This window comes from Neodiprion virginianus, chromosome 4 (genome assembly GCF_021901495.1).
Source record: "Neodiprion virginianus isolate iyNeoVirg1 chromosome 4, iyNeoVirg1.1, whole genome shotgun sequence".
Lineage (NCBI taxonomy): Eukaryota > Metazoa > Arthropoda > Insecta > Hymenoptera > Diprionidae > Neodiprion > Neodiprion virginianus.
The window spans coordinates 2,644,519-2,656,515 of NC_060880.1; the positions used below are offsets into that span (position 1 = coordinate 2,644,519).

General features: G+C 43.4%; 2 protein-coding genes across 5 annotated transcripts; both read left to right on the plus strand.

Moving 5' to 3' along the window:
- The first annotated feature begins 724 nt into the window (after nt 1–724).
- On the plus strand, nt 725–8,594 carry LOC124302970 (putative zinc metalloproteinase YIL108W). Of its 2 annotated transcripts, XM_046759595.1 has the most exons (5): nt 725–2,323; nt 2,487–2,652; nt 3,679–3,907; nt 5,036–6,438; nt 6,773–8,594. In XM_046759595.1, the coding sequence occupies exons 2-5, from the start codon at nt 2,648–2,650 to the stop codon at nt 6,984–6,986; spliced, it is 1,851 nt and encodes a 616-aa protein (XP_046615551.1). In that variant the 5' UTR covers nt 725–2,323; nt 2,487–2,647; the 3' UTR covers nt 6,987–8,594. The 2 variants fall into 2 exon arrangements, with proteins under 2 accessions (XP_046615551.1, XP_046615552.1); XM_046759596.1 differs by lacking the exon at nt 3,679–3,907 and having other exon boundaries at nt 795–2,323.
- Nucleotides 8,595–8,735: 141 nt separating this feature from the next.
- On the plus strand, nt 8,736–11,997 carry LOC124302981 (glycolipid transfer protein). 3 transcript variants are annotated; one of them, XM_046759616.1, is made up of 6 exons: nt 8,736–9,007; nt 10,366–10,529; nt 10,713–10,768; nt 10,863–10,984; nt 11,075–11,225; nt 11,303–11,995. In XM_046759616.1, exons 2-6 carry the CDS (start codon nt 10,385–10,387, stop codon nt 11,483–11,485), a joined length of 657 nt encoding a protein of 218 aa, XP_046615572.1. In that variant the 5' UTR covers nt 8,736–9,007; nt 10,366–10,384; the 3' UTR covers nt 11,486–11,995. The 3 variants fall into 3 exon arrangements, with proteins under 3 accessions (XP_046615572.1, XP_046615573.1, XP_046615574.1); XM_046759617.1 differs by lacking the exon at nt 8,736–9,007 and adding an exon at nt 9,664–10,028 and having other exon boundaries at nt 11,303–11,997; XM_046759618.1 differs by lacking the exon at nt 8,736–9,007 and adding an exon at nt 10,239–10,257 and having other exon boundaries at nt 11,303–11,997.

Here is an 11,997-nt window from a genome sequence, read left to right on the forward strand (position 1 = left end):
GAGACTTGAAATTTTGTAGAACATCTATCGGATCGTTCTAACGCTATTCGTCCAGATACCTACTTATACCTGGGTGAAAGCCACGTGGATGAGAAGAGGCATCGTTCGATGATTATTTATTTTTTTTTTTCCTCCACCTTCTTCTGCTTCTTCTTTAATTGCCGACGATTCCTTTGCAGAAAGTGAAACTGGCCGAGCTCTGCTGCTGCCGCTGATGCTGCTGCGTACAGGTATGAGACGTAGTGTTATAGTATACGAGGAAGCACGGGTTCTAGGTAAGGACAACGACCGGCGTAATCAATGGATGACGCAATAAGCTTGCCTTGCGGTTGAGGTACAGGACGATGACCAGCAGGCGCCGGCAGTTATAATTCCTGGTAAATACCTAGCCATTTATTTAGTCGTCTCGTGCTCTGACGAACAATTAACAACCATCCAGGATTATATACAGCATCGCCTGGACCGCACGTACCAACCTCCTCCAATGCGTCTTCTTCGAGCTGGATTTTCTTACGCCATGTGCCCTGAACAGTGCCCCGTAGTTGTCACAAGAATTTGGACCAACGCCCGAAAAGCTGCGGCAAACGTCGTCTCTGCGTTGCAGGGAATCGATAACCTACGTAACGCTGCAAACTGCAGAGCTACAGGTATGCGGGATGGATGGAATGGAATGGGTCAATTGCTTCCGGGCTAATCACGTCAGACTTCCGGATTTAAACGATTTCCTTCTACGTATTATACCCGGAATTTTTGACTGTGTATCAACAAGGTGCTGATCACGTTTCCTGCTGGGTCCTCCATCGGGCTTGACTACTTTTTTAATAACTTGAGACGATAGTTGACGGTGAACGCAACCTCTCGCCGTTCTCACAATTTATTAGAGCACTGGTTCCGCCCGCTTTCTATCGCTCAACGAGGCCTCAGTTTTTCGAGGATACGGTCAATACCGTCGCTACATTATTCTTGATTGCTCCTAGCCAGCGTTCCGAACACCCAGCAACAACGTCTTGGCCACCCTAATGCCGATCAGGAGGAAGATGTATAGCTGTATTTTTGGGATGACAGAAGGTGTAACACACGCGGATGGATCGAGTCCGAGCAACGTTTTGCGATGGCACGGTGACCTTGAGGGACGACCTCAGGACGAGCCTCGCGTGGCAGGAAAGGTGACTCATAGAAATGGCGCAATCCAGTTTCCCCTTCGACCCAATTTTGGCCGAGCACGCGCCTGTCGTTACAGTTGGAATAAAAATCGAAACGTCGAATGCGAGGCTTTCATGTGAACACAGTTTCGGAACATCCGCGTGACAAGGGTGAATCAGGACTATGACACATCCATCGGTGACTACAAATCGACTGGTCGTGACGGAAACTTATGCATCTAGACATCACTGCGGATCAGCTTTTTACGGATGAAAAAACTTTGGCGAACCTTATTCCGGCACGTGCCAGCAACTACGACGCCAGTGCAGATTCGTCCGACGAGAATCTTTCACGAATATAAAAGACTTGAGGATAAGGTTCATGACACTCGCCGCGACTGGAAGGCCAAGAGGAACTGCGTAGTTGTTTGCGCCATCCTTATCCTCCGTGGCCTTGAGGCAAGTCCTCCCAGTCCGTCCGAGGAACTAATCTACTGCTACTTCGACCACGTAACCAGCTCTTGAGACGTTTTACAATGTGCGAGCACACCTATGAGATTCCGTACTCGAGCGCGATCGAGCGACCAACCAACCAACCACGCGTGTCCATCATTTAGTGTCAGTGAACGCGTAATATCCATACATACGATGATTCTGCGACGCCATTATCCGTAGGATAAGTTCTCTCTTCTCTCCGTGCGTTCGCATAAATCACGAGCAAACAAGTTCGCGATCATCGGCTCGTTTAAAACATTTGAACTCCGGTTTTGAAAATAAAAAATTGAGGAAGAAAAAAACACATGTCCATCTCGTTTTTGGAAGTCTGATACGTGTTGGCGTTAATCATCATTTGTCAGTTAGCACGGTGCAATTGGCGAGTCAAGATTAAAGATGAAGGAAAATGTTTTGCATAACGACGACTTTGCCAGATCGTTGATCAAATTGTGCTGTATTCGGATATTGTAGGAGCAAAGAGGCAGCGCTAAATGTCGCTCAGGACGCAGTCTCGTCGCTGCTCCGGCTTCGAGAATAATAGAACGCTGTGCTCAAGGGACTTTGACCTCGTGACCAACTTGAAGGGCGACGTACCTTGAAGAAGGGGAAAGGCTCTACGTCGTACCTACGGGTACCTAATTGGAGGCAACGAACCTGGCTGCGACTCGTTCAGGCGTACAGAACAGGTAGGTAATTGACCAATGCACGCTGTCACACTCCCTTGTCCTACTTAGAGCCCGGAGGCACTCTTCTTCTCCGTTCGCTCACTGGCTATGCACTACTTTCATCGGCTATCGACCCCTGAGCGGTACAATCTGCCTAGGTAAAAAGTGTTTTCTTCTTACACAGCTGAACAAGAAGAGCCGCGAAGAGACCAAAATGGAAGTGTACAATATCGGTAGAAGGTTGTTGTTCGACGATAAAACTGGTAATTTTCTTGGAATGAGTGGAAACGAAATTGGTCGATAGTTCAAAACAGTTCTTCCAGAAATTCGACTTCCGAAAGATGAATGAGGTAACTTTATCTTTTTCAATATCTTTTCTTTCCTTTCAAGCGAAAAACAAGTCCGTACTCCGGAATGCGGCTAACGTCGGAACTTCACTAACGTATTCAAAATTCTTCTGATCATTTCGAGAAGTCGATTTTATTCGACGGAGCTGCGTGTTTGACGTGAAAATGTTTTCACTCGGCAGCAGGAAACGCAGCATCAAATTGTCGGATGGTAAAAAATTCACATACTAAATAATAAAAGCATTACAAAATTGTCCTTGTAAGAATGTCAAGAATTACCGAAACTCGCAATACGAAATTTATGCAAGTTTGAAAGAAAAAACTAAAACAGGTTCATGTTCTCGAAGAATCAAAAAGTCATGAAAAAGGAGACGAACTTGACTAGCCAAATCGCATCCTACAGACACACGTCGTACTCTCGGGACTCTCGGTACGGAGTGACAATGAAAGTTGAAAGGCGGAAGACGCCATCGATGAGCGGAGGCAGCTCCGGAAGAGTCCGTAACCTTTTGGACGTATAGATTGTTAAGAAGCTCAATACGCTTCGGCTCGTTTAAGGACCTCACCCACCAGCAATGTGTACCATAGCTAACAAGAAAGTCGATCTCGCTGATTTTATTTCTCTTGTAATATGTTGTAGTAGACTAAACACTAAGCGCCACGTATTTTTTTTTTTTTATCTGCCAATCAACACTTTAAGGGGGTGAAACCACCCTCCAAAGTAAGGCGTGTCAGCGGGTGATTTGCTAGCTTCACCCACAAGAACATAATATTTGTTAACAAATCCAACTGGAAAAGTTTTCTCCTAACGAGTCAAAAATACTGCCAAATTGCCCCTCGACATGCCTTACTTTGGAGGGCGGTTTCACCCCCTTAAAATGTTTAATGACAGATCGTAAAAAAACAAAATACGTCTCGTCTAGTCTTTGGTCTACTCTAACATATCACAGAAGAAATCGAGTCCGAGAGATCGACCTGCAGTGATACCTTCCTTGTAAGTGTCAAAGTGAGCTTCCTGTTCACATTTAGTTTTAAAGGTCAAAGTAGCGCGGGCGGCAGCCTCCCTGCGGAACCCGGGGGCGGCTTCGACCCTGCCTCCCTTAGCGCAAGGGTGCGGAGCGGCAGTGCGGGTGCGCGACGCAGTGGCGCCGTAGTACCGGCGTATTCCGCCGTCCGTCTCGGCGCCACAGTTCCGCCGCATGTCTGGGGCCGGCTAGCCGCTATTCGCAACTGGCTTGCAATCGACGCGAGCAAAATGGTAAGTCGAAACCTTAAAGGCCGTTTTAACGTAACCCCGGGTGTCGCCGCCGCGGGACATCGTTTCCGCGTCAGCTTATCGCATCGCTTTTTAAACGCCGAAGGCCGACGCGAAATTTTTATTTACTTCCTTTTTTTGCAAGGTGACAGAAATTGAACGACTCCACAATCACCGACGGTGTGTGATAATCGTGCATTCCTGCGTCGTGTTCTTCATTCTGGGTTGCGTTTCGTTGCCTTACTATGATCACCTTCCGGGTTTCTTGTCGACTCTTTCGTTTTTATACTATAGACATATGCGTTAAATGCTCGCCTATCGAATTAGGCTTGCGGCAGAGCTATATGTAGGGCTGATATTCCCCATTTACGTTGTTGGTTTAGACCTTCGTGCAATTGATCGGACGGAATATAAGTTCGGGCTGTAAAGTGATGCCGAACGTCAGGTTTTCATCTGTCACACCCGTGCAAGAGCTATTTCTTCATAGAGTTTTGACGAATCCTTATTCGTCCTGATTCCCACTCTCGTATTACGCCTCGTCCTCTTCTTTTGCGGTGTCTCATGTGCCTTGCCACCTTGCTAGACTCACACCACCAATGAACATTGAGCGGAAGCACGCACGGCGCACTTGACAATGTGGTCAATGCGACTTCAATGCGGTGATCACAGCTTACGTGACTCACCGAACTTACGCACGCGGTTCTCGGGATGACCGCGAGATCGCAGCAGCTGACGGCTCACTAATTTCACAAAAAGAGTTTCCTACTTTCATCGAGAATATGAACCATACACCGTTTAAGAACATATAGTATTTATCATCAAGCTAGCGGTTTCATTTAACGCCATTAATTACAAAAAGCTCAATCTCTTTTTGGACACTTGTTGAGAGAGAAAAATTGGGAACTTGGGACCCTTTAGCTTAGGAAAAATGAAAATTATCAGTTACAGGTCTGTTATCCTGCATTGTCATGTGCAGCAAACACGTTTCTGAGCGCGCTGCGGGCCTCACTTCCGGTTCGAATTGCTCACACCTTCTCCAAACAGTGAATCTGGAAAAAAATATCGGGGAATCACCAGAACTACTGGTACTTCATTCGAACTGCCGGTAAACTAAAGCTGAATTTGTTACAGGTGCTCGCCGACACGGGACTGCCGGACAACGATCGAAGCGCTTTGGCGAACCGAAACACGGAGGGTATAACCGTGACAAACTTGACGGACGGTGAGACCGTGAGTTACAGTTTGGCCCTGGTTCGAGGTCGAGCGCCTATGGGATGCGGCCGGATCACGGTGCGAAATGCGAGGAGCGGTGTTTTGGAGTGGCCTGTGATCGGTGGTGAGTTCCGGGCGATAGCGGAGCTCACCAGGGGAGAAAACACCCTGGAGCTCGAGGCCGGGGGATTCAAGCGTCGGTTGGGACTACGACACGAGCCACGTACGACGCGGATGAGAGTTACGCCAGTTTACGTTATATGCGCCGGTCACAGCGGCCGGTTCCAGGGGCCCCGAGGCGAGGACTGCTCGGTCGAAAGCGCTGCAACGAGGATCGGTCTCGGGGCCCGTTTGCTGCAGACCCTTACCGCCGAGAAGCTTCGGGAGGCCGGACACGGCCGGAAGACCTTCCAGCTCGAGCGAGACCTCGACGGCGCCGAGTGCCTCGTGATGCACAGCATGCTCCACGTGGACAGGGCGCGCGCAATGACGCAGCGTCACCTCTGGGAGCTTGTTGCGAGGGAGCTGATGACCGGCCCTCTGGCATCCAAGGATCGTAAGTACCTCGCCTTTCTTTCCTGCACCCGCTACCGCGGTGCCCCGAGTCCCAGGACACACGAGGACACGCTGGCCCGCACCGAAGGTCACGCGGCCCTTGGAGGCGGCGGTCTCGCACTCTTCGGATCGGCCTGCCTCCACACCTGGCCCACGTGTCTGGGTCAGCTGCTCCCGCGGTTTCTCGATGAGACGATTGTCGATACCGAGCAGTTCATGGACGACAGCAACTACCGCGGCACCCACGCTGGCTGCCTCGCCACCACCCTGGGGTCGGTGCTCCACGAGCTCGGGCACACTTTTGACCTCGGGCACACACGTGAGGGCATCATGGGGCGTGGGTTCGACTACGTCGACAGAGTATTCGTCGGGCGCGCTGGTATCGACTTAAACCGCAACCCCATCAGACGCGACCCCCAGCATACGACCGTTGCCCTCAGCCGACCCCTCAGCGTCACCGTCACCGTTCAAGGTGCATTCGGCGGCGGCAGCCCTCGCAGGGGTCGACTTTTATCCGAGACGTCGAGGCCATCGCCTTCCCTCAGTCCCCGACCAAATGCTACACCAGGAAGGCTATCGGCCCCCGCCAGTCCCGAGCTGAACAGATCCCTGTCACGGAGTCTCACAGCGTCCGAACCATCCCCGCAACCCGACAGAACATTTTGGGGACCCTCGTGCGCCACTCTCCTAGCCTATCATCGCTGGTTCAATGAGGAAGTTGACAATTTACCGAACAAGGGAATGGAGATCAGATACGACGCTAAGAGGTGAGTCGAATTATTCGTCTGATGTAAAGGGGGTAAAAATGTAGAGGTCGGAAAATTGAAAGGTATCACATAGGATCGAATACTCGAAGACGGGAATGTCCGTCTTACAGAATTTCAAAATTTATAAAGTTCACAACTTTAAATGATCGATATTCTGACCCTAGTATTTTTCTCATTTTTGGACATTTTTATCTCTACTCGAATATATAACATTCGTATGAAAAAAGCTATCGTATCCGAATCAACTTCAGGTCAAATGCATCGTGGATATTTCCGGTGCAATTTGAACTCTAGGTAGTTTATTATTTCGCGGATTTTTCATATCATGAAATAGAAATGTGGTGCGGTCGAGATGCGGCGTCCGAATGATGGAGCTCAGGGAATCCGCGGGCGAGATGGTCGTCGGCTCTCGACAGTTTCCGGGCCCCCGCCCCCCAATTGAAGCCCTGGTTCCGCCACCCCCACCGCATTGCCTCGTCCCGCTGACTCTCGTCGCTGAAGACTCAGCCGGTAACATCCTGAAGTACCCAATGCCCACGGCCTTTTAGATTATAATCCACAGCCCGCGCCTTCCACTACACGTTGCTAGTCTTGAAAATAATTTGGAATAATATATAATTTTAAGAATAATAGGCGATAACAGCTTTGCGGTCACTTCATCTTTCCACACTCGCGTAATATCTACATACCTAATATTACTACGGAAATTTATCGCCTCACGGCTAGATACTTAACACAGCTGAAATGTACTTCTTCATACATGTATTAATCACTAAACCGAAGTAGAAAGGTATGTTGTGTAGTCAGTATTAATCGAAGTAAGGAACAAAGGTCATATATGAAATCGATCATGCGATAACTACGCGGTTTTTCATCTTCAAGTGTATTAAAGATTTGATTAGGCGAATCGGAAGACGGAATCGTCTGTGAAAAGTAGTCTTACCGTACAGTCACTACTTTAAATGTAGCTTTTTCTTTTTTATCTAACATTATATCGGGAAATTGAAAAAATCTAACTCATCCGTTTGTCAATATATCTATACTCATACGTATTTATTCACTCTTTGGATACACGACCAGAAATTTTAGTACAGGAAAAAGTTCACGATACCGATAAAAACATTATATAATACTCACGTAATATTGTATAGGTATTATAATATATCCACATGGTTGAATTAAATTTACATAGTTAGCTATCTATTACCAATATTCTCTCGTATATATATATCAAAATATATATAATATTTTAATACGCATACGTATAAACGCATCCTGCAGCGTCTTATAATCTCGAATCGTGATTATACCTATAGTGAGTATATACAGATATATGTAAAATGATATTATATTATACTGATATACCAAATCAACATGACTAAGTAACGGGATTCTAAGATGAAAATATTTTTAACTAAATGCCATGCTAATGTAGTGTGCCTCCTGGTACTTAAGTCCTAGTGTTAATCAAACATTCCCAATTTTCCGAAATTTCGCGGTTATATTATTAAGAATTATAACAATCTCGGCGTTGATGGAAAAACGAATTTTTATTTCAAAAAAATAAAAATACCCTAAAGATGTAATAGAACATAATACTACACCGAATTAAATCTCATAAACTCATTCAAAACAGGCTCGCAGAGGTATACTATAAACAGTAACTGGATAAACAGTATTTTGAATGAAACATATAGTCATTTTAACTAACGAAATATTACTAATCTCTCGACTCCCGTGAGCGTAATACAATAACGGCTTTCGATTAGCGACGTATTATTATTAGCAATAATCTAACTACACCTACGTACACTAATGCAGCCAATTATTATTTATACCTTACGTATATTGTAGTCTTATAGTATAAGCACTCTGTAGTTGTAAGCTATAGAAAAGAAATCGACGAGCATGATGATGATACTAATAACGAATTAATATATTGTACTTGTATATGAGCCTCGTGCGTGTACAAAATTATTTTGTTATATGGTAAAGTAGTCCTATGATAATGATAACAATGATAATTTACAATTATTACCATGTAACTTTGATGACAATATTGTAGCACATATTATGGCATACACACAGTACATAGGTATATGATATTATATTATACGTACCTATAAACATAATAAAAGAAATTATAAGATCGTTAATTATATTACAGGTTAACCTGTGAAAAAAACGGCCTCAAATGTTCCTTGATTAAATTTCTGTGTGTTATATTTTGTAAAAAAAAGTGCATTATAAAATCGCAGATACGATATCTTTTGCTTATATCATTATTATTATTGTTGTTGTAGTTATTATATAAATTTTTCGTAGATTCGTTATCCGTGTCCGGTCGAACCGAGCACTAATGCAAGCCGTCTACCTAAAGTACATACAACACAGCATGTTTACTCATTGGCTATAGTCGTGCCTTAGATAAGATAAGAATACAACCCGGTCACTTGTTGCTACTAACCAGATCTCAAAATCTACTGTGACAATTCGTTGACAACACTTTTAGTCCACTGTCAGCATCCGTTTAGTATATACAGTTTTGTGAACGGTCTGCTACTTAATTGTAAGTCGTTATTGTAACAATGTTTAGTGTTTAATTTTTTGTATAAAAAAATATTCTCCATTTAGTGAACACATGTCAGTGGTTAACATTTACAAGCAAAAAATTGTTTGTTTCTTGTTTTTTACTTGTAAATTCAAAACTAACGAGGTAATCTTGATCCCCGCTTCCCCGCGTCTGCCGTTCTAGCACCACTTGTCCCACCGTTTCCACTCGTTCGTCCGTTTTTAGTAATGTTTACAAGTATTTTTCACCTGTTTTGCAGTATTTTAACGAGAATATACGTTATATAGTACTATATTTCCACTATCAAAATCTGTTTGAAAAATTGAAATCAGACTTAAAAAATGGTGGTGTCATTAATTTTTGAAAGAAACATTAATTTTTCCGGTTTTTCCCCGTTAATAATAATCCGATCAAGTCGTTTCAGCGCTCATTTTCTTCGTCTTTTGATTCTCGATAATTCGTCTAGGCAAAGCATCAAGATTGCTTTGTTAGTTTTGAAGTTACAAACGAAAATCGAAAAAACTGATTTTTTGCTTTTAAATATTTAAAAAAAAATTGATAAATGATAGTTGTAAATGGAAAACATAACAGAACTAAGTACTGTATTTTGTGTGATAGCACAGTCGGTATCCTAATAGTATTTGTGTCACAGAATCACTCATTTTCTGCTCTATTGATTGGTCTAATCATTAAGCTTCGCTTGATTTTAAATTTATATCTGCCATGTAGCATAATTACGCAAAACCTTAATCTACGTCTAGTATACGTATAAATTGATAAGCGAGAGGAAATACGAACCTTGATAAAGCGGAACGATTTTCATCTAATTTGCGAACGCGGGAATATCGAATATTTGAAAGCCTGTGAATTGCTAAGCACGCCAAACATGTGATACGGGTCATTTTCAACGGTGAATTAAAACTGAAATCCACGGTAACTTATTGGCCGAGATGAAAAAACTTTACGGAAAGTTGATATCTTTCGAATTTTTTCATCTCTAAGTCAATCAATCGCAGAGGTAATCTTGAATTTAAGGCGGAACTTTAAACATGAAAACGGCAATACCGATTTATTTTCAACATTTTACCGTAATAAGCTCTAATAATAATTATAATAATAGTGATCGTGTTGGGCTGTTTGAATACGGTATTTAAACAGCTGCCGCAGATGAATATGTGGCAATAATGCTTCGCACGATGCGCGGCTGTATATCTTGCATGCATTACGGAGACGCGCGAATGGATGATGTAAGCCGGTCGCCGCATACGATTAAGGCATTTGGTGGACGGCTACAACAGAATCTCTTGTAATGTTGAAAATATATAATATATGTTTATAAATTTCTATTCATATAGGACGAGGTAACACAAAAACATGGCTTCATCGACCTCCGGGACTCAACAACGCACCACTGACGCCACAGCCGACGATAATTTCATTAAATTCCCTCCCGTTATCGACGGGAAAATAAACACCGCGGAGTTCTTAGCTGCTGCGCAAGGTGTTGTGCGAATCGTCGGTAAGTTAAGTATCACACAACACACGCGTCTCGTCTCGCACAGATATCACGCCGCGAACATAACCTAGATTCAAACACCGAGGCGGCATTGGTGCGAATGCACGTGTCATTACGATTAGCTGTGCAGCGGGTGAGTACCTACTCACCGCGGTTATACTGAGAACCCTTTTTTACTCATTTCAGATAAATTTGGAAAGCTCTTTGCACCGGTCAAATATGACATGCAGGGAAACATTGACGTGAGTTGAACCCTTACTCGATTTTCGCAGTTGAAGCGTTGAATATATTTTACTTACATCCAATTATCACTGAATTCAATGGAAATCTTTGTAGAAATTGAACACAAAGTATGTGGCTGACAAAGAGAAACACTCGACGTTGCATGACATGATCTTGTTGGAAAAAATTTCAGGGAAAACTATAATCGCCACAGATGCTCTCCTCTGGCTGCGAAGGTAGCAAATTAATTAATTCTACAGAATTTCAGGTATCAAGTAATACATGCAGGCTTCTTCTCTAAAGTTTGTATCCTTACTACATCACAGAGGCCTCCACATGATCCAGGTGTTCTTTGAAAAGATTATTGAGGATCACAAAACTGGAAAAGCTAGCGATGATCTGGTTGCACTTCTGAAAAAAGCTTACAAAGAAGCCCTGGAACCATATCACGGATGGATGGCACAGCAGCTGTTTGGAGTATGTATGAGCATTAATTTTGGTGGTATTAATTAACTTTCTGCTGCACCATTAATAACTGACAATTTGTTTTGTAGCTGTTATCAAGGACGGTACCGACACGATCCCAACTACTGCACGCCCTTGCTAATGAGCAAAGGAATAAAGATGACTTGATAATACAAGAGCTAGACGTGTTTTTGGTCATTTTGAAAGAAAATTTGCAAAATCTGCTCACCTTTTACATCGAGCACAACCTAGAAAATGGTGCAAAAGTATAACCAACAGTTACTTCAGTAAATTTCATGGCGAGCTTGAAAAATACTTTAATTTTTTCTTTATGAACGCCAAGCTTGATTTAACCATGTTTGGTAGATAACATATTATTATCAAGATATTTGACAATACTTTTCAAGATTTATCTATTTCGGAACTTAATCACGAGCCTTGAATATAGGCTCAGAAGCAAACTGATGATACGTGGTCTTGAAACTTGATCTACAAGTTTTTCCATGTGCAGTTTTTACATTTTAGTACAAACATATTTTTACAACGAATACTTAAAATGTGTTCAACAACAGTTGGATTCACTGCAAACGTGACCAATAGGTGACTGGCTGCTGCTCCGCAGATTAAATCGTGTATTTACACAATTCTGATAGGTGCCAAATGAAACTAGGTAATGAGTGATTGTTGGTCATAAATTTATTACTTTATACCTATGTACAGATGAAAGATATGTATGTATGTTTGTTTTATACGAGGTTAATGATTGTATAATTGAGTTATGAAA

Excerpts from the sequence above, each read along its gene's own strand:
- LOC124302970 (XM_046759595.1), top strand. Across the intron at positions 3,908-5,035 it reads CAATCGACGCGAGCAAAATG|GTGCTCGCCGACACGGGACT; the intron begins GTAAGTCGAAAC and ends AATTTGTTACAG. Across the intron at positions 6,439-6,772 it reads ATCAGATACGACGCTAAGAG|AAATGTGGTGCGGTCGAGAT; the intron begins GTGAGTCGAATT and ends ATCATGAAATAG.
- LOC124302981 (XM_046759616.1), top strand. The coding sequence starts at position 10,385 with ATGGCTTCATCGACCTCCGGGACTCAACAACGCACCACTGACGCCACA. Across the intron at positions 10,769-10,862 it reads ACATGCAGGGAAACATTGAC|AAATTGAACACAAAGTATGT; the intron begins GTGAGTTGAACC and ends AAATCTTTGTAG. Across the intron at positions 10,985-11,074 it reads GCTCTCCTCTGGCTGCGAAG|AGGCCTCCACATGATCCAGG; the intron begins GTAGCAAATTAA and ends ACTACATCACAG.